This window comes from Heptranchias perlo, chromosome 6 (genome assembly GCF_035084215.1).
Source record: "Heptranchias perlo isolate sHepPer1 chromosome 6, sHepPer1.hap1, whole genome shotgun sequence".
Taxonomy (NCBI): domain Eukaryota; kingdom Metazoa; phylum Chordata; class Chondrichthyes; order Hexanchiformes; family Hexanchidae; genus Heptranchias; species Heptranchias perlo.
The window spans coordinates 33,901,152-33,926,746 of record NC_090330.1 but is presented as its reverse complement, the minus strand read 5'-3'; the positions used below and the strand labels follow the sequence as shown (position 1 = coordinate 33,926,746).

Here is a 25,595-nt window from a genome sequence, read left to right as displayed (position 1 = left end):
ATTATGACGCTCAAAATTATCTTAAAACTATGATATGGTCGTGCTTCATTTGTTATACATTTAAATTGAATCTTTAGAGATGTTTTCAAGATTAAAATATCATTTTTTCATTGGAAATAAAAAAAGTTTCATGTTTAATTTATTGAAAGATAATTATAAACAACTGAATATATTGGGCTAGATTTTCCTGTGAGTGGTGAATGAATGACATCTGCTGTTTGTTAGACTTGCATTTGCCCATAGACTTTTCATGGGCTTTTGCACAGCATGTTCCTCTCATCGGGCGCTCAGTCCAACGTGGCACCCTCTACAGGTCATCTGGGATCTGTGTTAACGGGGCAAGCAACTGTATATCCCCGTAACCAATCAGATTGAAACATTGTTAATGAGCAGCAGAGTCTGAACCAGGAACTGTCAGTTGGAATAGTGAATTCAATGCCAAATCAGGTACAAAAAGTGAAATAAAGAGAGGGTAAGAAATATTGAGATAAAAGAGACAGGAAGAAAAAGTTTTTAAAAAATTAAAATTAATTTTTAGTTTAAATATCCAACAATTAAAATCTGAAGGAATGAGACTCCACACTTGTAAAAGTTAATTTTCAGTGCCAGAGGGGATGTTTGGCAGTAATTAAGACTTACCATGCCGTTAAAAGCGTGCTTAGACTTGAAATAACTTGAAGTGTCTTTTTTTGGCGCGCTTAGTCGTATGCATCAGGTCAGTGCAGGAACTTCATACAGTTCCATTCATTTGACTGGTGAGCCAGCCGGCGAGATGTTGTTCACGTGAAAGTTATGGCGCAGCAGGGCATCTGCTAGAGCAACTTCCAGATTTCCCCGTTTAACTGCGCATGTTCAGTCGCCGGAAGGTGCTCTACCATTTGCACATAAGTAACGGTGATCACTGTTAGCTTCGCCGTTATTTTCACAGGAAAATCCGGCCCTCTGTGTTTTAGTATATTTCCCTAATTCTATGCTACAGCATGAAACAAATTGACCAAGCATTGAATAGATGATATAGTAGAATATAGCCACGCTTTGAAATCTGCAAAATAATTTAGTACTGAATGGATTAGTACTCTTTGAACAGCCAATTGCAACCTTGTCTTATTTTCAAAGTGGTGCAAAAAGGCTCTCCGGATTGGAGTTAAGCATAAAATATGTGTTTGTGTGTGAGGGAGAGATCAGAATTACATATAAATTTTATAGGGAAGTCACAACCTCCATATCCATACAAAATCTTTTTGAAAGTCAGTTTAATTGACTTTTATGGCAGGCTAGCTCTTCACCTCTAATTTAGTAATATGCTTTGAACATAGCCTAAAGACTAGACATATTTTAGTTTCAAGTGTGTGGATTCCACAAGTATTCTCATGACAGCAAAATAGCCCTATTTGCTTTATCCCACTGAAAACCAAAGATAAAAGACAGGAGTCTTTTCATAAAACTTATTACTAATGGTTATTTAGCTTTCAGCATCAGCAGTAACAAGTCCCATTAGACCTTCCTTTGTTCTATGCTTTCTTGCGCATGTGACATGTGAAACATTGCATTTTATACAGCTAGCATTCCTAGTTGCTATTCTTTACCACAGCTCAATGGTCGCCAGTGGGATGACCCATAATGCTAAGGTCTATCTTGACCTCTAAAACTGCGTTCAGTGCATTTCAAATATTTGTGCTAACAAAGAGAATCACCAGCCCAGAAAATGAGCTGGCTTGTTATCCCAAGATGCTTCAATATCATTATAAATTAGAGCTTGTCAGATGCCAAAGATAACTTTAAATTCGAACTTCACTATGGCTCGTTTCAGATGAATATGATCTCAGTGTGGATGGATTTCAATTGTTTCTACATAAACTGAAAGGCAATTTTTGGGTGGGGTAATATGATGACAAAGGGCCTCTTGTGATTCGCAACTAATGTTTGAATATAAAAATAAGATACCTCTATTTACAAGACCTCGTCGGTGCAAAAGAATTGCAATGACTGAAATTTAAAAGCTAAAGTGTTTTTTAAAAAAAATTGTATACTGAGCTGCAATTTTAAATTAAAGTGCATAGTTATTGGTAAATAATTGTACCACTGGTTCAGTGATTACAGGAATATTAAAGAACAATTAAAGCTTCATAAAATCACTAGGATTGATTTTCATTCCATTGAAAGTCAGTATTTCGCTGTCTGTTTCTTAATTTCTAGAACTATCTTAAGTCTGGCTACTTCAGTCTTCCTTTCAAGTAAAACTCCACCCTAACTATAATTATTGATAAGCTAGAAAGCTTGATTATGAATTACAATTATGGATAAGGTTGAGAAGTCCCTCAGTTTTACGGTTAGCTTTTGTGTCACAACTCAACAAAGCCTCTGATGTCAGAAGTTGCAGATGGAAAGAGAATAAATTAAGAAACATTCAGAGGAAAATAAAGTGGTGTGGGAATGATTCCCCTTTTAGTATTTTATTCAGATTATTATGAAATAGAACATTTTTAATTCATGGTAATCTTTGAATAAATTAAAAATATTAAGTACATGTCCGAGCCACATGCTCTTAATGACCATTAATGTGAATGTACGAAGTTGGGAAAACACATCTTGTTCCAGGAAGGACAAAGAAATAAGTACTGATGCGAGCTGACTTTGTGACATTATCACCTGAAAAATAAGAGTTCCTAACCTAAACAAACTACAAAAAAACTACATGGAGAAATTTGTGAATCACTCATCAGCATATAATATCCAACAGGATGGTTTAGAATCATGTTGCTGACAACGAGGTGGTGATGGTATTATGGGCAGGTCTTGCAATGGCTGTGCTATGCTCAGTCCTAACATCTTGATATGCAAGGAACTAAAAACCCAGGGTGGGTTTAATTACAGTTTCCGACACCAGCTTCTTCACTCAGGTGAACACAAATACAAATAAACAAAACAGTAAGGGACCTTTCAGCTGATTTACAATCACTGTGTGATTGGTTGTGTTATTATTCTGTTATTTCTTAAAGCAGAAGAAACACGGCAGCAGAGTTTTAATTACTCCCAAAGAATCAAACTGGGATCTATTTGCTAATACAAATGTTGTTTTTGATCTGGCAACTCTGGAACTTGTCAACAAGAATCAAATGCAAATCACTTTTAAAACAATGAAAATATATTCAGTTAATTTTCTCTTATATTTGAATCTGTACTTAATTTTTTGTCTGTCATCAATGCAAATTTATAATTGTGGTCATGGCTTTGTCTGAAACTCACTGGAAGACTTCATAATGTAATAAATTACTTAAAAGGGAATGTTTAACATTTTTTAATAGAATCATTACAGTGCTCCAAAATGGTCTTTGCTAACCCCGGGAGGTGCTCTCAACCAGCAGAGAGATACTTGGAATGTGCAATTTTAACCAGAGTGCATTTTATTCCTACTACAATCTTCTGTCAGGTTTTTTCCCCCAGAAACCCCAAACTAAATTTAAAAATATTTTATAATGGCCTTTGGAGGCACTTACCTCTGCAAGACTTCCTCTCCCATGCTAGAGCTGCTTGGACAATGGCTTACAATTCTCCTGCATGAGTGGAAGTCTTAAAATCATATTCATTATGGAGCTATAAGTGCCATTATAAAATTATAGCAGTGCACTGTCCAGAAATTTCTAGTTCAATTCCACTTTGAGTGTAATTCTGAAATGAAAAAAATTAATTCAAAGGTTTTAGCACTTCATTTTGCCTCTTGCTAAAAGAGAGGCGTTCTAAAAATCCACAATAATGAGCACCACCTTTATCGCTGCTGTTATTTTAGGTAACTCAGCTAAAGCGGCGTTGATTAATGTGGACTTTTAGCACACCCCTCTTTTCGCAAGAGGTGAATGAAGTGCTAAAGCCTTTGAATTCATTTTTGTCATTAAAGTATGGGTAGGTTTGGCAGAATGCAATATCCAGAAACAAATCTTTACCTTTACTGTATTCAATGTGATTTTGTCGCCCAAGCACTGCAATTTTGCTAAAAAAAAATTCGCGTGCATGAAAATGCCAATTTTTAAGCCAAACAGAGCAATAAATTCACTTGTCACCACAAAAAACTTGCTCAAAATGTATGAGGGATCTCATTTTTAACATTTAATCTCAGATTCTGTCAAATTCTCCTTATTTCCCTATAACAGCTTTGATGCAGAACAATGAAATAGTCTCAAAGCAAATGAAAATGTGAGAATCAGGAGCTTTAAAACAGTTCTGAACCAATCATGTTTCCTTAATCTTACCCATAATTTAATAACCCTTTTAATTATGATGCAAATAATAGTAACATTAAATATGTTTTCTAGGTGACAAAACCTCTGTTCCTGTACAGAATCTCCTTGTTGTATCATAATAACTCAAGTCTCTTGCAGGTGAAAGGACAGAACGACAGATTAGAGCCTTCATTAATCAAAGTAACAGGATTTGTCAGGAATGATGTTATCTACATGTCCTGCAAACTACATTCAGAAACTTTCAGCCAGAGCTTGCTCAAACAAACCATCTTTATGGAAGGCTCAACTGTGGTACTAAGACTTTTTAAGACTTCTGAGTTAAATGTGGCAGGCAGTAACCTAAAGAGAGGAGATGGCTTACCAGTGTAGAGTGTGCTTCTAGCTTGGCCTCTTTCTTTTGCCCAATGATGCTCTGCAGCTGAAATCAGATTACAGTTCTCAATATTTTAAAATGTCACAGGTTTATTCTAAATCACTGAACCATTTAAACAGAGACTCCATTTGTTAAAAGGTCAAATGTAAGCAATGCCAGTTTAGAAATCAGATGTCTAGTGAGGTTCATGCAGGTTACCATTTACAAATTCACATCAGGGTAATAAAAATGAATCTGTGTCTGCCGTACAGTTGAAGATATCACATCATGTTGCTTTTTACATCTCTATTAACTAACCTGTGCATATCAGTCCACAAAAGTACAACAGCATAACTGTAGGATTCTGTCCAACTTTTTCTGAGCAGACAGTTTTGCTTTTGAAGACGTACACTGCTTGATTAAAAGCATTATATTCAGTTGCGTGTAGAGTAACAAGGACAGTAAAACTAGAAACCAGCTTTTTTCAGGGCTCTTCAAGACTGCACAATAAATTTGCAGTCAAATGTCATTCCAAAATCATGGAGACTGGCAAACTGTCAGCAGAGATTCATCTTCAATGTTAGAGCTCCTCCACTGACTACAATGAAGTTCCATCCCAAATTTGTCTGTAAACTGAATTCTTAAAGGAAACATTGAACATTTATAAAATAATTTAATTTTTAAAAGATATATATTATAGGGAAATAAAAATCTCTATTACACATACAGAAGAGATTTTATTTGTGTTATTGAAATATCGACATAAAGCAGATACTAAAGCCTCAATATCAACCCTCAACCCCCCCCCCCCCCCACCAACGATGGGCGAGAGGGGGTTGGGGGGGTTAAACCTCCAAATGCACAAAACGCGACCCTAACTCGCCACCATACACGTCTGTTGTCATTTTTACGGCGGGGGGTTTCGAGGTGGGACACTTCTTTGACATATTTAAATCAGGCTCCCACAGTGCAATTGGGAGCCCGATTTAAAATTAACTGCTGCTGTGCAGGTTTCCCAGGGATCGAGAAACCCGGCAGTGAGCCAGGAGGAGCAGGTGTGCTATCCACGGCCCCTCAAGGTAGCCTTCGACCTCCCCCGCTTCCAATTGCGGCCTCTCTTCTTCCCCCACCGACCTCCCCCCTTCCAGCCCCGATGTCCTTCCCCCCCGCAACCTGCCCTCCTGCTCGCTGTCCTCTCTTCCCTGCCCTCCTGCTCGCTGTCCTCTCTTCCCCCCCTACCGTCCCCAAGGGTCCCCAGCTGCGGCCTCCTGCTGCTGGCCTATCTCTCCCGGCTGCTGACCAAGCTGCCAATTTGGCTGGCTGCAGGCGGGAAACGGATCTAAAAAATTATAATGTGGTCCTGCCGTTAAATTCGGCAGGACTTCTGCGTCCCTTCTTTGGCCGTTTTCGGCGCCTCTTGCAACATCCCCATCCCCACCCCCACCCCCCTGCCCCGTAAATATCAGGCCTACATTTTCTTTTAAATATAATTCCCAAATTTGGAGGGTGTATGTGAATTCCAAGGGCCAATTCTAAAATGAATGCCGCTGATTGGAAACAGAGAAAATATCTCTGATTTACCACACACCAAATTCCCAATCTCAGCTGTGCAGAGAAGTACCAATTAGATACCAGCAGCTTCGCTAGAGGGAGGGGAGGTGCAAATGCAGGAAGAATAAACCCAAAGCACTCAGGCACTGATTGTTTCAAGCTCAACACAGAAAGTGGCCTAGAGTAAATTCCTTTGAGTTAGGACCGTGAATAGCATGGCAGGAGAAAATAATTTAACAAAAATGGGTGAAATGAGAAAGATACACAATTATTTTATACCTGACTAAAATCAAGGCACAATGCTTATGCCCATGTAAAAATTATCTTCTTATGCTTTCATATTGAAGTATACAGAGCACATGGGGAAACTTGTTTAATATTGAAATGTCCAGCGTACAAGCGGAAATTTAGTGAGCTGCATCTGACTTTTGATTTGCATCATAACTAGAGCTGAACCCTGGGTATCTTACATTTCAAATACTCCAATCTAGCATTCAAATATAAGTCAGCAGGCCTAACAATGGTAACAAGATTTGCAAGACCCCAACATGTATACTTTAATCCTTACTTTTAAATATTGCTTTGTATGGAATGCTGTGTAAGACATGGTGCAGTAATTCAGTCTACTGTGTCTCAACATATTGCGCTCAAAATGGTCATTCTTCCACATGCCAGCACTTTATAATTGCTGTTCTGATGATTATAGGCATGCCGGCACATCATCAGATAAACACCATACACAATATTTCATGAAAGGTGCACTTCAAATGTAGTATAATAGTGTAGATTACAAGGCAATATTTTAGCAGCAAAGATATTAGCAGACTCATTTGGTAGGTTCTGTTCAGTTATATTTCAGTATCTAGCCTGGGATACCCTTTTAAGTTAATATTTTATTTGGACTTACATGGATCTGAATCTGTATAAATAAGTCCAACTGAACATAAAGGAAAAGAAAAAAATCATCTTTCAGCTTCTTTGAAAGAAAATCCTGGCTTCAAAAATCATAAATGGATTTTCATAAATGGGTTAGAGTGTAGAATATTAGTACCACTCCCCTCAGTAACCTTTGGTCTGCAGTTTCTCCTTTAGCAATAATTTCAAAAATGCTTATTGATGTTGCTGAGTGATGGCAAGTGCCATTGTGTCAGTGGCTACCTTGAGGTGACATTAGAAAGTATTTAAGTTCTGACAACAGTTCATTCGCCTTTGCTTTCTCTATCGAGGCTAACATCTGCCCACAAAATCAATCAGCTGATGCTTCATAACCATCATAAATACTTCAGGGAACACTTGTAACTGCATGTATCTGATCAGATACAAGTCTTTTATCACAGACGCCTCTTGTGCCTCAAAAGCCTAACATTACTGGCTCTCTACATTGTTTCCAAAAACTTGTGTACTGCTCATTACACAGAACAGAAACATTTACTGAAATCCAGTTCCAGATGTTTTACATACCTTTCAATGAAAGTTGCACAACTCCTCATATGAGCAGCATTAATAAAAAAAATGTGGGAAGCATTGTTAATCAAAACAGACAATAACCATTGCAATGCAATATGAAGTAACCCGATTAGGAAACTGATTTGGACGTATAGATATATCCTATAAAATGTTTATTTCATTCCCTTCCCACAAATAGTCTCCTTTCATATGGGACTAGTTGTTCCTTTATCACTTCTCTCCCCTTTTCCCCTCACCCTTATAAATACCTTTTACTGGGAATATTTGGAGTACTTTAGGCATTTATGTTTGGAAACAATCAAGAAAGGAGGTTTCAGGATGCCTTTTCTGGGATTTGATCTATACAATAAAAATAACTGGTTTCCTCTTCCAATTTGAAAAATTATTTCATCCTGATCAGTTTTTCCTTTAAGAGTCCCTTAAATTTTTTGATGCACCAATGGTCAAGCTCAAGTCTGTCTATGTATGTGGTGATCTAGAGATTGTGGACATGGTTTTATAAAGATTATTCCCCCAAAGCTCTGAGTTCCCAATTTAGCTGCATCACTTTGAGGAGGCACCAAATGGATGAAAGAGGAAGTCATTTTTGCAACTTTTGTACACCCCTATAGCTTGCTTCAGCATGGTGTACACTGGATGAACATGAAGTGAAAAGCAGATCATAGTTAGCCCTTCTGATTTTTGAGTTTTACTTTTTTGTGAACTCAGCTCAAAAAATGAGGTGAAATCAGCTGTTGGAATGTGCTTTTTCATGTCAAAAATAGAACAGAATTTTCATCATCAAAAAACTTTGGGTTTAATTGGAAATCACAGCAAGTCAAAAGCACTTTGCGTTAATGTGACATTGGGGCAGTGCACTAATCAATAAACGAGAAATCTATTTTTGCATGCTATGCGCTGTGAATCATTTCACTCATTTATTGTGTGTGTGGGGTTTGGGGGGGGTGGGAAGGGAACGGGCGCAGTCAGGAGTTAACTTACAATTTTGTTTCTCTTAAATAGGACTTTTAGGATTTTATTGAGTATGACCCTAATTTTAGCATTGATCTATCGGGTTAATTATCAGGTTAAACCTAAAATCAGCAGGTCTAATCATAGTGCAGCAATCTTACTGCAATTACTTTATTACACTTAGTTCAAGAGATATTACAAGCTTTTCATGCTTCATTACAGAACATAATAGGTTAATGTAAACAGTATTTAAACAACAAAGCCTGTCCAAAAGCACAATACAAAAACATGACAGAATTCTTTCATATTGAAAAAAAAATTGAAAATATTGTAGGATTTAATGTACTTTTGTTCCTTCCTCCACTCAATTTTTCACTTCTCTCCTGAGAGCACTGACTCACGTTGGAGAACAGTTTCTTGGGTGTCAGTCACCTTTCACTACCTAGTGCAAGTGGCCATTATTCACAGGTGAGCCTAGACAGTGAGTATCAGCAGGCAACTTGGCGATGGAGCACATCAGAGCCAAACCACATCATGTCCTCGCATGACATCTGCATGTTTTCCAGCAGGAGTCATTGGATAACAATCAGGAGTAGGAGCCCGGACTGATTTAAAAAAAAATCCTCCCCAGGTTAGGAGCACTAAGGTTAAACTGCAGCACCCCAACCGATGCTAGAGCTGAGATCAGTTAACTCAGCACAAACTAGGATTCGAACTTGGAGCATATTTCGTTCATATGGCTCTGTACCATAATAGGCAGTACATTCACCCTCTAAGACATCAAGGAAACTTAGTACACATCATGTAAAAACATATTTAAAAATGATAAGTCGGCTCTGTGCTATGGCTAGTACGCATATAAAGAATATTGTACTTCAAATTTCCTTCCACCCTTTGCCTTTACATGGTCTATTTCTGACTTTTCCCTTCCCTTACTGGACTTCTCCATTTCTGGGGATAGGCTGTCCACTGACATCTATTACAAGCCCACCGATTCCCACAACTTCCTGGATTATACTTCTTCCCAACCTGCTTCCTGTAAGGATTCCATTCCCTTCTCCCAGTTTCTCAGTCTCCATCGCATCTGCTCTGACGATGCCACCTTCCACACCACAGCTTCTGAAATGTCCTCATTTTTTTCCTCCACCGTGGTTGACAGGGTCCTCGACCGAGTTCATCCTATTTCCTCAACTCTTCTCCCCCTACCAGAACCGTGATAGGGTTCCCCTTGACCTCACCTTCCACCCCATCAGTCTCCATATTTGACAGATCATCTTTTGCTATTTCCGCCATCTCCAACATGATCCCACCACCAAACGCATCTTGCCTTCCCCTCCTCTTTCAGAATTCCGAAAGGACCATTCCCTTTGTGACACTCCAGTCCACTCTTCCATCACCTGCTCTCCTTCCTTTGGCACTTTCCCAAGCGAGTGCAGGAGAGGCAATACCTGCCCATTCACCTCCTCCAACACCACTGTCCAGGTCTGACAGCAATTTTCTTGTATTCCTGGGTCACTGGACCCTGCTCCGTTTTTCTAGTTTTTCATGTTTCCCTCTCCGATTAGCTATCCTGCTTTAATTATTCACACAATTACTGGTGTATATTTTTTACTTCTCCAATTCCTCTCATCGTGCTCCCTTTTGCCGCACACTTTTGTCATTTAACCATCACTTTACAGGTCCGTCTTTTTTTCTTCTTGTGTTTGTGGCTCTTTTTGCCCCTCTTCACTTGCTCTGTTACATCAAGTCTACAGCACAGAAACGGCCATTCGGCCCAACTGGTCTATGCCGGTGTATATGCTCCACACAAGCCTCCTCTCTCCCTACTTCATCTAACCCTATCAGTATACTCTTCTATTCCTTTCTCCCTCGTGTGCTTATCTTCAACTATCCTAATATAGACTGGGATAGTAATAGTGCAAGGGACAAAGAGGAGGAGGAATTTTTGAAGTGTGTTCAGGAGAACTTTCGTGACCCATACGTTTCCAGCCCAATGAGGAAGGAGGCATTGCTGGATCTGGTTCTGGGAAATGAGGTGGGCCAAGTGGAGCAAGTGTCAGTGGGGGAACATTTAGGGAACAGCGATCATAGTATCATAAGGTTTAGATTAGCTATGGAAAAGGACAAGGACCACTCTAAGGTAAAAATACTCAATTGGAGGAGGGCCAATTTCAATGGGATGAGAACGGATCTGGCCCAGGTAAATTGGAATCAAAGATTGGCAGACAAAACTGTAATTGAACAATGGGCAGCCTTTAAGGAGGAGATGGTTCGGGTACAGGCTAGATACACTCCCACGAGGGAGAAAGGTAGGGCAACTAAAACCAGAGCTCCCTGGATGACAAAAGAGATAGAGAGTAAGATGAAGCAGAAAAAAGTGGTGTATGACAGATGTCAGGTTGATAATACAAGTGAGAACCAGGCTGAATATAGAAAGTTCAGAGGGGAGGCGAAAAGGAAATAAGAGGGGCAAAGAGAGAGTATGAGAACAGACTGGCGGCTAACATAAAAGGGAATCCAAAAGTCTTCCATATGCATGGAAACAGTAAACGGCTAGTAAGAGGAGGGGTGGGACCAATTAGGGACCAAAAAGGAGATCTACGCATGGAGGCAGAGGGCATGGCTGAGGTACTAAATATGAGTACTTTGCATCTGTCTTTACCAAGGAAGAAGATGCTGCCAAAGTCACAGTAAGTGGAGAGGTAGTTGAGGTCCTGGATGGGCTAAAAATTGATAAAGAGGAGGTACTAGAAAGGCTAGCTGTACTTAAAGTAGATAAGTCACCCGGTCTGGATGGGATGCATCCTAGCTGGTGAGGGAAGTAAGTGTGGAAATTGCGGAGGTATTGGCCATAATCTTTTCATCATCCTTAGATACAGGGGTGGTGCAAGAGGACTGCAGAATTGCAAATGTTACACCCTTGTTCGAAAAGGATGTAAGGATAAACCCAGCAACTATAGGCCAGTCAGTTTAACCTCAGTGGTGGGGAATCTTTTAGAAATGATAATCCGGGACAAAATTAACAGTCATTTGGACAAGTGTGGATTAATTAAGGAAAGTCAGCACAGATTTGTTAACGGCAAATCATGTTTAACTAACATGATTGAGTTTTTTGATGAGGTAACAGAGAGGGTCGATGAGGGAAATGCAGTTGATGTGGTGTACATGGACTTCCAAAAGGCATTTGATAAAGTGCCGCATAATAGGCTTGTCATCAAAGTTGAAGCCCATGGAATAAAGGGGGCAGGGGCAGCATGGATACGAAATTGACTAAGTAATAGGAAACAGAGAGTAATGGTGAATGGTTGTTTTTCGGACTGGAGGGAGGTATACAGTGGTGTTCCCCAGGGGTCGGTACTAGGACCATTGCTTTTTTTGATATATATTAATGACTTGGACTTGGGTGTACAGGGCACATGTTCAAAATTTGCAGATGACACAAAACCTGGAAGGGTAATAAACAGTGAGGAGGATAGCGATAGACTTCAAGAGGACATAGACTGGCTGGTGGAATGGGCGGACACATGGCAGATGAAATTTAACGCAGAAAAGTGTGAAGTGAAACGTTTCGGTAGGAAGAATGAGGAGAGGCAATATAAACAAAAGGGTACAATTCTAAAAGGTGCGCAGGAATAAAGAGATCTGGGGGTTTCTGTGCACAAATCGTTGAAGGTGACAGGAGAGGTTGAGAAAGTGGTTAAGAAAGCATACGGGATCCTGGGCTTTATAAATAGAGGCATAGAGTACAAAAGCAAGGAGGTTATGATGAACCATTATAAAACACTGGTTTGGCCACAACTGGAGTATTATGTCCAGTTCTGGGCACCGCACTTTAGGAAGGATGTGAAGGCCTTAGAGAGGGTGCAGAAGAGATTTACTAGAATGGTTCCAGGGAAGAGGGACTTCAGTTATGTGGATAGACTGGAGAAGCTGGGGTTGTTCTCCTTAGAGCAGAGAAGGAGGAGATTTGATAGAAGTGTTCAAAATCATGAAGGGACTAGACAGAGTAGATAGAGAGAAACTTTTCCCATTGGCGGAAGGGTCAACAACCAGAGGACACAGATTTAAGGTGATTGGCAAAAGAACCAAAGGCAGCATGAGAAAAAACTTTTTACACAGCGTGTGGTTGTGATCTGGAATGCACTGCCTGAGGGGGGTGGAGGCAGATTCAATTGTGGCCTTCAAAAGGGAACTGGATAAATACTTGAGGGGAAAAAATTTGCAGGGCTACGAGGATAGGGCGGGGGAGTGGGACTAGCTGGATTGCTCTTGCAGAGAGCCGGCACGGACTCGATGGGTCGAATGGCTTCCTTCCATGCCATAACCATTCTATGATTCTATGATTCTAATCCCACCATCTCTTTACACAGTAGGATAAATTATCCAGGAGTCTTGACAGGAGCATCGATTGGAAAATTTGTCGTGAAGGTCAGCATGTCTGATTCGGGGCACTCCTGATTTTCTGGTTATTAATTTTAATGGCTGGGCTTGGAGTCACAGAAAATATAGTATTTCAAAACTATCCAGTTACTGCTTCTGTGCACTTATGAGAGTCCAGTTCTAAGTACTGAACAAGGATATTGACTGCAAAGTAGACTCATACATTTTCTTTTTCACCCTATATCGTTCTTCCAGCTGATCCTGTCCTCAGAAAACTCCTCTCAGCAGTTTCCCCACCCTGACATCACTCCCTTAAAAAGTGCCTACTGCTTTCTACCCTTCAGCCAATTTCTGATCATTCCCAGATTTTACCTTGAATCCCCACTGTTATACACTCTGATAGCAGCCTTCGGTGCAGAATTTTGTCAAAGGTTTTTTGGAAGTCTAGATACACCACGCTTTAGGGATTTCCACAGCCTACTTGAAATGTCACTTGTTGAAAAAGGTTAAGGAGATTGGGCTAGCAGGTTTTTTCCCTTCTGAATCTTCATTGACAGCCATTTATTAGGTTATTATCATGCATGTAATCCTCAAGTTTACTTCTGAGAGGGTTTATTGCTTTTAAAAACATTATACAAGTGGTCATTTCAGTCAGAATTTTTAAATTGAGGGAGATAAGGAAGTACACTTGATAATTTATTACTGGACATTGGTTAAGGAAATTAACAGATGATTATATTTGTTTCTCACAATTTTCTAACAGCCACCGTTAATGTACAGTTTAATTTTCAGCATGGTAACCAATATGGGGGGACTGTAGTGTAGTGGTTATGTTACTGCAGTAGTAATCCAGAGAATGTGAGTTTAAATCCCACCGTGGCAGTTTGAGAATTTGAATTGAGTGTTAAAAATCTGTAAATAAAAAGCTGGTATCAGTAAAAATGACCATGAGGCTGCTGGATTGTCGTAAAAATCCAACTGATTCACTAATGTCTTTTAGGGAAGGAAACCCGCCGTTCTTACCCGGTCTGGATTATACGTTACTTCAGTCCATGACTCTTAACTGCCCTTTGAAGGGCTCCAGCAAGTCACTCAGTTGTATCAAACCACTTGCAGCGGTTCAAGAAGAAAGCCCACCACCACCTTCTCAGGACAACTAGGAATAAATGCTGGCCTTGCCAGCGACGCCCATATCTCAAGAATGATTTTTAAAAAAAACTAGGTTACAATACAGTTACAGAACAAGTTTGAAGTATGTGTACAGGCTGCACTTTATACAGCAGCCTCAAAACCTAATTATATGCCATGATAGTCTCATAGCAAACAAGAAAAGACTACTGGTTAATTTTTGTTGGACTAAAACATTTTGCCTTCCTGCCAAATATTTTGGTATTTAATAAAACTTTATATCATGTATCACTCCATTTGTCTGTCTTGGACGAATGCATGATAAGACTAGACTGTCTGTACGAGACTGTCACTTCTTTTAAATAATGAATTGTTTTCTCTTGAGGAATGAAAGAGCAATCAGACACAATGTGTAAAAATGTTCTGGAACTAATAATTTCCAAAAGTAAAAAAAGGAACTCTTAACAATTAAACATGTATTACAACTAAAAGCTGCAGCATTTTTTTGGTAAAAGAAAGCAATTAGTAGTTAAGTCTGCGAAACATCTACAAGAAAATATTCCAGTAATTTTAAACTTAAAAAAACGTTAACACACTACAACTTTTTCACAATTCTCAGCTTTCCTAAAAAATAGCAGCATTGATGTTTGTTTTGAAACTTTGTGAGAGGCCTCAGTTGTCGTTAATTAGAGGTTCAGTGTATTTGATTTTTGATAGCTTTTTAATTGGCTTATAAAGATCTACAAAAAGGGATACTGCAGCTTTAAAATTCCTTTAAAATTCCTGCTGGCTTTGATCCTGCAAGGGACAGATTTATGTCTGTTCAGCGAAGGTGGGCTATGAAATCATCCCGCTGTGAAAGTTCTTGATGAAACACTTGAGCATATACATGAAGCTCCATTTTCTAATGTTTGCTTCTCTTCCCTCCCCAACTACCAGCACTATTCAACTAGCCAGAAGACTAACCCTGCCAGACCCCAATAGATCATATTCATGGGACTGCATCATTCTAAAGCCATTGAATTACATGGTGCAGCAGACATGATCTGTACTTGAAGAATTTCAAATGGAGGTTGTCATGCTTCTGTAATGCATTTTTATCCTCACTATCTTACCCCTTAAATAAATGAAATAAATTTTAAAAAAAGAAACCTACAAATGGAACAAAAAGGCAAGTGGGAAAAAAAACAAAATTCCAGTAACCTAATCTACTGTGAATTTTGCTGCCTTCTGGTTTTTACAGCTTAGGAGTAATACCTCTTCAATATCTAACTAGTTCCACAGACTTCACTTCTGAAGCCAACTTCATCTCTAAATGTTTTTAATTGTGTTACAAGTGTCTGAATGTCAAAGCAAATTGCCTCTGGCATTGAAAGTGTAAGCTGTCACTGGTGATCCAACCTAGCCTTTCACCTGCACATCAACAAACATCCCTCAGGAAAAACAGAATAGCGTACAGTTATTTGAATAAAAATCACTATCACAAGAGATCATAAGATAAAACCAAAACAATTTTGCTGCGGTCATTTAATTTTATTATTACTGCTATGTCTGATGTACTTTATCAAAATAGTTTTAATCACATTTTTGCTGTTAATTGTAACTCATCTCTAGTTATAAATAATAAATAATAACGCAATTAACCCTTTACTATTCAAGCAAGTAGGCCCTCCTATGTAAAAATGGAAAAAAATCCAAAATCAGCTATGAAGCTTTCTGACTTAAAAAACAGCCTAGAGTGAATGCAAAAAAAAATGCCAGACTCTTTAGTAATGTCTGAATGTGATGTCAATTAGGTTTACATACTGAAGATTTCTGGATCCTAGATAAATGTCAGTTAAATTGTCAGTAAAGTAAACCAACAGACCCTGCAAATATCTGTCAGTAGGGACTACTTAAACCTAATTCCCTTAAAAGTCGTGAGGTCTGACTCTTGAAACTAGATCCACATATTCATTGCCGTTCCACACGCATCAAGTCCCACGGTTGAGGTCAAGACTTGCTAATGTCAGGTCAAGAAACTGGCGTACCTATTATATTTTTCTTCTTAACTTTCCATGTAGTTAGTACACATACAAGAGTTATACTAAATTCTGTTGACATTGACTGTAAAATATCCATTACAGCTGCTAATACGCTCCAGTTGGGTAAGGATTTAAAAGAGGTTTGGGAAAGCCAGGTGAGGTTTTGTTTCTTTTGTTCAATAGGATTGGGTGCAGGGAGAAACCAAGTCTGAATACTTCCTGGAAGGCTGAATATTATAGATTTTCTACTTTAGTTTCGGCTTGTGCGGGTGGGCGGAGGTTGGGGGGGTGGTGGCTAGAGAACTATATTCCTTTAGACATCTCCCTTGACACTACGTTACCTTAATCTCTACAGACTATACTGAAATATTCCTCAATCCATGAGGAATAGAAACTCACCCTTTTTGTTTCATAAGCAAGTGTTGATCACAGATTTAATGTGAATTTGCAGCTGTAGTATAAATAGGGTTTTTGGCATATGTGTAGACTTGGAGCAAAAAACATACTTAGACTAGACATAATACATTTTTCAAGACTTGGGCCCATGGTGTGGGAAAAGGGGGGGGAAGAGTATATACCAGAATTATGATAAATGAGTAACTAGTTTGCCAAGAAATTTTCTGCCTGAACCAAGATTATGCCTGGATCAAGCTTTTTGTAAACCACGGATAAAAAGATCCAATTGGAAAATCTTTCTATCACAGGCCATATAACGGCTGAAACAAAAGAGATTAGAGTTATATAATGCGCTCTTCATAAGGTGAATTTAAGGAATGGTTTGACTGTATTTAAGTGAGCTGAGCATTAAATGGGCAAAGTTTTCATGAAAAAGCATGTCAAATCTTTTTTTGTTTGGGGAAGAAAAAAGGTTGAAGAGCCTTGCATCTTTTTCATCACAATGGTGTCAAGCACAAGTGAAATGATGACATACTCCAACTCAATGCATATTATTGCATCACGACTTTGTAAACAAACCAGAAAGGGTGTGTCAAACAATTTTTCATGAAAATGGCACTTTTTAAAAATTAGATTATCGGTAACTTCTAATGCTGGATCTGAAACTCTCTAACAACAGGAGTGAATAGGAAGGAAGTGCTTTGGTTTCAATATTTATTTATATAAAACCAACATGGGAACAACACCACCTGCACGTTCTCCTCCAAGTCACACACCATCCCAACTTGGAAATATATCGCCATTCCTTCATCGTCGCTGGGTCAAAATCCTGGAACTCCCTTCCTAACAGCACCGTGGGAGAACCTTCACCACACGGACTGCAGCGGTTCAAGAAGGCGGCTCACCACCACCTTCTCAAGGGCAATTAGGGATGGGCAATAAATCGCCAGCAATGCCCACATCCCATGAACGAATAAAAAAAAAATTATACCACTCAAAACAAAAATGATAAAAAGAGCATCAATAGAAAAAATTTTTGCATCTACCCATACAAGGATGACAATTAAATTGTGGGTGACAGTTAAATTAACACGTATATGTAACAGTAATCGATTGGTTGTAAAGTGTGTTGGGACTTTTTGATGCCATGCAAGATGCTGAATAAATGCAACCTCTTCTTTTCTTAAATAATTAACATAAAGTGCAGTTTCAATTTGCTCAAAGAAAGAACTTGCATTTATATAGCGCCTTTCACAACCTCAAAGCGCTTCACAGCCAATGAAGTACTTTTGAAGTGTAATTATTATTGTAATGTAGGAAATGCGGTAGCCAATTTGCGCACAGCAAGGTTCCATAAAGAGCAATGTGATAATGACCAGATAATCTGTTTTTTTGGGATGTTGGTTGAGTGATAATTATTGACCAGTACACCGGGGAGAATTCCCCTTCTCTTCAAAATAGTGCCATGGGATCTTTTACATCAATCTCAGAGGATATACAGGGCCTCGGTTTAACGTCTCATCCGAAAGATGGCACCTCCGACAGCGCAGTGCTCCCTCAGTGCTGCACTGAGGTGTCAGCCTAGATTATGCGCTCAAATCCCTGGAGTGGGACTTGAGGCCAGTGGTGATAATGTGGAACTCACTACCACACGGAGTGGTTGAGACGAATAGCATAAACCTGCCTCATGGAGTGGTTGAAGCGGATAGCATTGATGCATTTAAGGGGGAGCTTGATGAATTCACGAGGGAGAAGGGAATAGAGGAACATGGGAGCAATTGGGAAGTATAATTTAAGTGGGAGGAGGCTCGTGTGGAGTATCAATACCGGTATTGACAGTTGGGCTGAATGGCCTGTGACTGTGCTTTTGATTCTGTGTAATTCTATGAGTATTCCAACTGCACAATGGAATAAATACTTCCCTCTTCAAAATCTTGGTGTAGAATTGAAGTCAGATGGAATCAGGTTAATATATACCATATGATATAAATTTCTGACCTAGTTTTTAGATCTATCTACAATGAAGCTCATTACAAACATGAAGCATTTTTGTTAATACAAGCTTAATTTGTACAATATTAAAAAAAATTACCACGAGAAATTCTTTTTTCTCGACTTGTTGGTTGCCATCCGTGTCCAGCATACTAAAGGCAAAACGGAATCCAGTGTGCGGCTCTGTAAGCATAAGAAAGACCACTCATTAGAATTGATCACCAAGCAGAATTCCATGGGCTGGATTTCTCCCTGTTTGGCCGTCTGTTTCGGATGTATCTGGAGAGACCAAAGGAGTAAAATTGGGGGGGGGGGGGGGGGGGGGAAGCTGGGGGAGGAGGCCCAGCACCAGGTCAACACCCCAAAAATTTACTGGCCCGTTGGGGATGGACATCACCAGCTGCTGCATCCTTGTCCCACCATATGTAAATGACAGGGGCAGACAGGGTTCACTGCAAGGCCGCATTTCCCTCTACTACTGCCCAGTGGTCACCAGTGGTGGGGAATGTCTCAGGGGATGAGGTGCTGTGGGAGCTCTGGTGTTGAAGGCTAAAAGGGACCTGGAGAAGCTTGAAACGAAGCAGTTAAATTTTATTACTTAAGTTTTTAAAATTTTTATCAAGTTTTTGACAGGTTTCTTTAATTTTTTTAATTTCCCTTTTTAAAACGTTCTGAAGTATTTTAAAAATATTAGAATATAAGAATTGTTAAGTTTTTTTCATTCAGTGTTTTTTAAATTTAATCTCGCAGACTGGACTTCAGGAACCGATGAGCTTTCCTTGGGCCTCACCCGTTTCACTTGCTTTGAGGAGGAAGAGGACGAGGATCAGGTGGCCCACCACAGGGATAACAAGCTGAATAGGTAGTCATGATGTGGAGATGCCGGTGATGGACTGGGGTTGACAATTGTAAACAATTTTACAACACCAAGTTATAGTCCAGCAATTTTATTTTAAATTCACAAGCTTTCGGAGGCTTCCTCCTTCGTCAGGTGAAGGATATTTTCACATCGTTCACCTGACGAAGGAGGAAGCCTCTGAAAGCTTGTGAATTTAAAATAAAATTGCTGGACTATAACTTGGTGTTGTAAAATTGTTTACAAAAGCTGAATAGGGACAGTAGATGGCCTCAACTCCTGTCCGCTAGTACCCACATCTCCCCTTCTGCAGGTGCAGCTGGGCTAATTCACTATGACCCTAGGCAATGTTTTAGAAGAGTCTTCTTCCCTCATAAGGTAATAATGGTGTTGTGCCAGCTGCCACACTGCTGTGGGCACAGTGCATAAGGAAGACCTTGATCGAAGTCCCGGTCCTATTGCCAAATGGGCCGTGCTAGCATGGTCCCTTTTGGGAACAAATTCCACTCAGTTACTTGCTGCCATTAAGCTCTCCTCCACAGCTGCCAAGGCTGAAATTTGGGTATCATTATTCTACTCCTTTGCGCAAGGCATTCTCCCACTTTGCCCCAAATCATCCTGCACATATCCTATTGGTGACAAAAGCATCTTACTCACAACAAATCTGACAGACTTCACCTAGCTGCCCTTTCAGTTTCAGTCTCAGTCTCTTATTTCCCCTAAAGTGGCAAGAAGCTCTGAGGAGTCTTGGGGGATTAAGGTGGTACTTCCTTGCGTTAGATTGCGGGTCAGTTCCCCTTTAAGTGTGAAGGCACTCTCCATGCTATCATATGGAATGAAACACGGGTTTCAAAAGTATTCTTGAATGGGAGTGAGGTGGCACTCACTGCCAAGGCCAGCTCCTCCAATGGGCTTGGATCATGGGCCTTCTTCCCTTGGGACCAAAAATCCTCCTTTGCCAGATTACAGACCTCAACTAAAGAGTCTTTAAATTTGTGGGCTCGGTGCCCTGAAGAACTACCAGCTTCAGAAATTGTACTGAGCCACAATGTTACAAACACAAATTGGCTGCCTTGACTCTTTTAGCTGTTGCAACATCACTGAATTTTCCTCCTTCCAGAGGTGAGCTCTTGAAAAAGTACAACAGCATCTGGAGCCTGTCTGGATATAAAATGAAAGTGCACTGAGGAAAATTTGGCAGGCAGGTTCTCAGTGGTACAATACTGAAAGGTTTAAGGACAGTTCCAGTGCACTTCCGGTGTTAGCCATGGCTCAGTGTAGACCTCTTGCCTTTGAGTCCGAAGTTTGTGGGTTCAAGTCCCACCCCAGAGACTTGAGCACATAATCTATGCTGACACTGCAGTGCAGTACTGAGGAACAGCTGCACTGTCGGAGGTGTGGTCTTTCAATTGAGACATTAAACCGAGGCCCCGTCTGCCCTCTCAGGTGAATGTAAGAGATCCCATGGCACTATTTCGAAGAAGAGCAGGGGAGTTCTCCCCGATGTACTGGCCAATATCTATCCCTCAACCAGCATCACTAAAACAGATTATCTGGTCATCATCACATTGCTGTTTCTGGGAGCTTGCTGTGTGCATATTGGCTGCCGCGTTTCCTACTTTACAACAGTGACTACACTTCAAAAGTATTTCATTGGCTGTAAAGTGTTTGGGACATCCTGATGTCGTGAAAGGTGCTATAGAAATGCAAGTTCTTTCCTTCTTTCTGGCAATAAATCAATCGACGAGGAAAACCCTGCTCTGAATGTGAGGGATACCTTGTTTTCACTTTGCAGTTAATCTAGCTTCACTTTGTATCAAAATGCTTTGCAAGTACCTGCTACAGGCGATCCACAAACCAACAGAAAAACGCAGGCCACCCAAATCTTTAAACAACCCTGGCGCTATTATTTGTTACTGATTGTTCAGCTGAGTGTATCAAATCATTGACATTTATGCCAGATGTTGCAGCCTAATTTTTTACTATAACAACTTACATTTATATAGTGCATTTAATGCAGAAAAATATCAATAGGTGTTTCACAGAAGTGTAAGGAAAATGGATGCTGAACTAAAGGAGAGATAGGAGAGGTGGCCAGAAGCTTGTTTAAATATTTGGGTTTTAAGGAAGGTTTTAAATGAGGTGAGGAGGTAGAAAGGCAGAGGAGTTTAGGGAGGGAATTCCAGAAAGTGGTAGCTAAGCAGCTGAAGTTATGGCTGCCAATGTTGGGATCAGGGAGGAGGGATACATAAAAGGCCAGAGTGAGAGAAACGCAAGGTATAAGGATTGTGGGGCTGGAGGAGGTCATAGTGATAGGGAGGGGCGAAGCCATGGAGGGATTTAATCCAAGGAGGAAAATTTTAATTTTGAGGTATTGGGGCACTGGGAGCCAATGTAAGTCAATGGGTGCGCGGGATATGATATGGCCAACAGTTTTAGATGAGCTGAACTTTATGGAGGGTGAAGGATGGAAGGCTGGCCAGGAAAGCATTGGACTTGCCAATAAAAAACACATTAAAGAAATAAATATATAATCAATGTATCTGGTGTAATTATATTCATTGATTAAAATCACTTTTTTGTTGTTTGCATTTCTCAAGTAATGTTAATCATAGAATCGTTACAGCACAGAAGGCCATTCAGCCCATCGAGCCTGTGCCGGCTCTTTGTAAGAGCAATCCAACTAGTCCCATTCCCCCGCTCTTTCCCCGTAGCCCTGCAAATATTTTCTCTTCAAATATTTATCCAATTCCTGTTTGAAAGCCATTGTTGAATCTGCTTCCACCACCTTTTCAGGCAGCACATTCCAGATCATAACTACTCGCTGCGTAAAAAAGATTTTCCTCATGTCGCCTTTGGTTCTTTTGCCAATCACCTTAAATCTGTGCCCTGGGTTCTCCACCCTTCCGCCAATGGGAACAGTTTCTCTTTTTTTACTTTATCTAAACCCTCCATGATTTTGAACACTTCTATCAAATCTCCTCTCAACCTTCTCTGCCCAGCTTCTCCAGTCTACCCACGTAACTGAAGGCCCTCATCCCTGGAACCATTCTAGTAAATCTTTTCTGCACTCTCTCTAAGGCATTCACATCCTTCCTAACGTGTGGTGCCCAGAATTGGACACAATACTCAAGTTGTAGCCGAACCAGTGTTTTGTAAAGGTTCAACATAACTTCCTTGCTTTTGTACTCTATGCCTCGATTTGTAAAACTCAGGATCCCGTATAGTAGTTTTATGCTTGCTTTGGACAAGTTAATTTTGTACTTGCATCCTTCAGTTCTGCACTCACAATCCAAGTCAAATAAGCTGCTCGCTATCTGCAGCATTTGTGTCTCTCAGCATTTTGAAGATTTGGAAGGTGTCCCCTTCCAGCCCCTTTTGTCCAGTAAAAACAAATCCCGTTCTTCTAGTTCTTCACGTGCGCAGACTGAGTTGGACATGGAAACCGTGAAAAGTATCCTCGCTGAATATAAAATCCACAATGCCATTCGCAACCCCTCAGATAATGAAGCAGTCCGAGGCCGCATGCAGCAAGACCTGGACGACAACCAGGCTTGGGCTCATAAGTGGCAAGTAACATTCGCGCCAGACAAGTGCCAGGCAATTACCTTCTCCAACAAGAGAGAGTCTAACCACCTCCCCATGTCATTCAACGGCATTACCATTGCTGAATCCCCCACCATCAACATCCGGGGGGGTCACCATTGACCAGAAACTTAACTGGACCAGCCACATAAATACTGTGGCTAAAAGAGCAGGTCAGAGGCTGGGTATTCTGCGGCGAGTGACTCACCTCCTGACTCCCCAAAGCGTTTCCACCATCTACAAGGCATAAGTCAGGAGTGTGATGGAATACTCTCCACTTGCCTGGGTGAGTGCAGCTCCAACAACACTCAAGAAACTCAACACCATCCAGGACAAAGCAGCCCGCTTGATTGGCACCCCATCCACCACCCTAAACATTCACTCCCTTCACCACCGGCACACTGTGGCTGCAGTGTGTACCATCCACAGGATGCACTGCAACAACTTGCCAAGACTTCTTCGACAGCGCCTCCCAAACCCGCGACCTCTACCACCTAGAAAGACAAGGGCAGCAGGCACATGGGAACAACACCACCTGCACGTTCCCCTCCAAGTCACACACCGTCCCGACTTGGAAATATATCGCCGTTCCTTCGTCGTCGCTGGGTCAAAATCCTGGAACTCCCTACCTAACAGCACGATGGGAGAACCTTCATCACACAGACTGCAGCGGTTCAAGAAGGCGGCTCACCACCACCTTCTCAAGGGCAATTAGGGATGGGCAATAAATGCTGGCCTTGCCAGCGACGCCCACATCCCATGAACAAATAAAAAAAAGTCAAGAAGTAAAATCTTAGACCTAAGATGCCCAGCATTTTGGAGCTGAGGGTTGGATACTTGTGTCAAACCAAAGTGTGGCTGCATGATTTTGCAAAAATGGAAGTCCTAATACACAGACAATTCAAACACTCGTGTATGAAAAAATTCAAATCGCACGTGCAAAAATTCAAATCGCCATAGACAAAAATGCAAGATCCCATAAGCAAAATAGCGGCACCCGCACATACAAAAAGCCAGGCTCCCCCATACACAAAATAAGCCAGCCTGACACAAAAAAGGGAGACATAAGAACATAAGAAATAGGAGCAGGAGTAGGTCAATCGGCCCCTCGAGCCTGCTCCGCCATTCAATAAGATCATGGCTGATCTGATCCTAACCTCAAATCTAAATTCATGTCCAATTTCCTGCCCACTCCCTGTAACCCCTAATTCCCTTTACTTCTAGGAAACTGTCTATTTCTGTTTTAAATTTATTTAATGATGTAGCTTCCACAGCTTCCTGGGGCTGCAAATTCCACAGACCGACTACCCTCTGAGTGAAGAAGTTTCTCCTCATCTCAGTTTTGAAAGAGCAGCCCCTTATTCTAAGATTATGCCCCCTCGTTCTAGTTTCACCCATCCTTGGGAACATCCTTTCCGCATCCACCCGATCAAGCCCCTTTACAATCTTATATGTTTCAATAAGATCGCCTCTCATTCTTCTGAACTCCAATGAGTAGAGTCCCAATCTACTCAACCTCTCCTCATATGTCCAACCCCTCGTCCCCGGGATTAACCGAGTGAACCTTCTTTGTACTGCCTCGAGAGCAAGTATGTTTTTTCTTAAGTATGGACACCAAAACTGTATGCAGTATTCCAGGTGCGGTCTCACCAATACCTTATATAACTGCAGCAATACCTCCCTGTTTTTATATTCTATCCCCCTAGCGATAAAAGCCAACATTCCGTTGGCCTTCTTGATCACCTGCTGCACCTGCATACTAACTTTTAGATTTTCTTGCACTAGGACCCCCAGATCCCTTCGTACTGCAGTACTTTCCAGTCTCTTGCCATCAAGATAATAACTTGCTCTCTGGTTTTTCCTGCCAAAGTGCATAACCTCACATTTTCCAATATTGTATTTCATCTGCCAAATCTCTGCCCACTCACCCAGCCTGTCTATATCCCCTTATAGGTTTTTTATGTCCTCCTCACTCTCTACTTTCCCTCCCATCTTTGTATCATCTGCAAACTTTGATATGTTACACTCGGTCCCCTCCTCCAAATCGTTAATATAGATTGTAAAGAGTTGGGGACCCAGCACCGACCCCTGCGGAACACCACTGGCTACTGGTTGCCAGTCAGAGAATGAACCATTTATCCCAACTCTCTGCTTCCTGTTAGATAACCAATCCTCCACCCATGCCAGACTATTACCCCCAATCCAGTGATTCTTTATCTTGAGCAATAATCTTTTATGTGGCACCTTGTCGAATGCCTTCTGGAAGTCTAAATACACTACGTCCACTGGTTCCCCTTTATCCACCCTGTACGTTATATCCTCAAAGAACTCAAGCAAATTTGTCAGACATGACTTCCCCTTCGTAAAGCCATGCTGACTTTGTCCTATTAAATTATGTTTATCCAAATGTTCCGCTACTGTCTCCTTAATAATAGACTCCAAAATTTTACCCACCACAGATGTTAGGCTAACTGGTCTATAATTTCCAGCCTGCTGCCTACTACCCTTTTTAAATAAGGGTGTTACATTGGCAGTTTTCCAATCTGCCGGGACCTTTGCCGAGTCCAGAGAATTTTGGAAAATTATTACCAAAGCATCCACAATCCCTACTGCCACTTCCCTCAAGACCATAGGATGTAAGCCATCAGGTCCAGGGGATTTATCCGCCTTGAGTC

General features: G+C 40.7%; 1 protein-coding gene across 2 annotated transcripts in view; it reads right to left on the bottom strand.

Annotated features, from left to right (window-relative positions):
• Window positions 1–25,595, bottom strand: part of micu2 (mitochondrial calcium uptake 2) — a 440,913-nt gene that overhangs the window by 81,860 nt on the left and 333,458 nt on the right. For both annotated transcript variants that reach the window (XM_067986065.1, XM_067986066.1), the window contains 2 exons: window positions 18,580–18,662; window positions 4,600–4,656 (listed from right to left, as the gene is read on the bottom strand). In XM_067986065.1, the coding sequence (XP_067842166.1) occupies window positions 4,600–4,656; window positions 18,580–18,662 (140 nt within the window). The remainder of the gene's footprint in view (window positions 1–4,599; window positions 4,657–18,579; window positions 18,663–25,595) is intronic.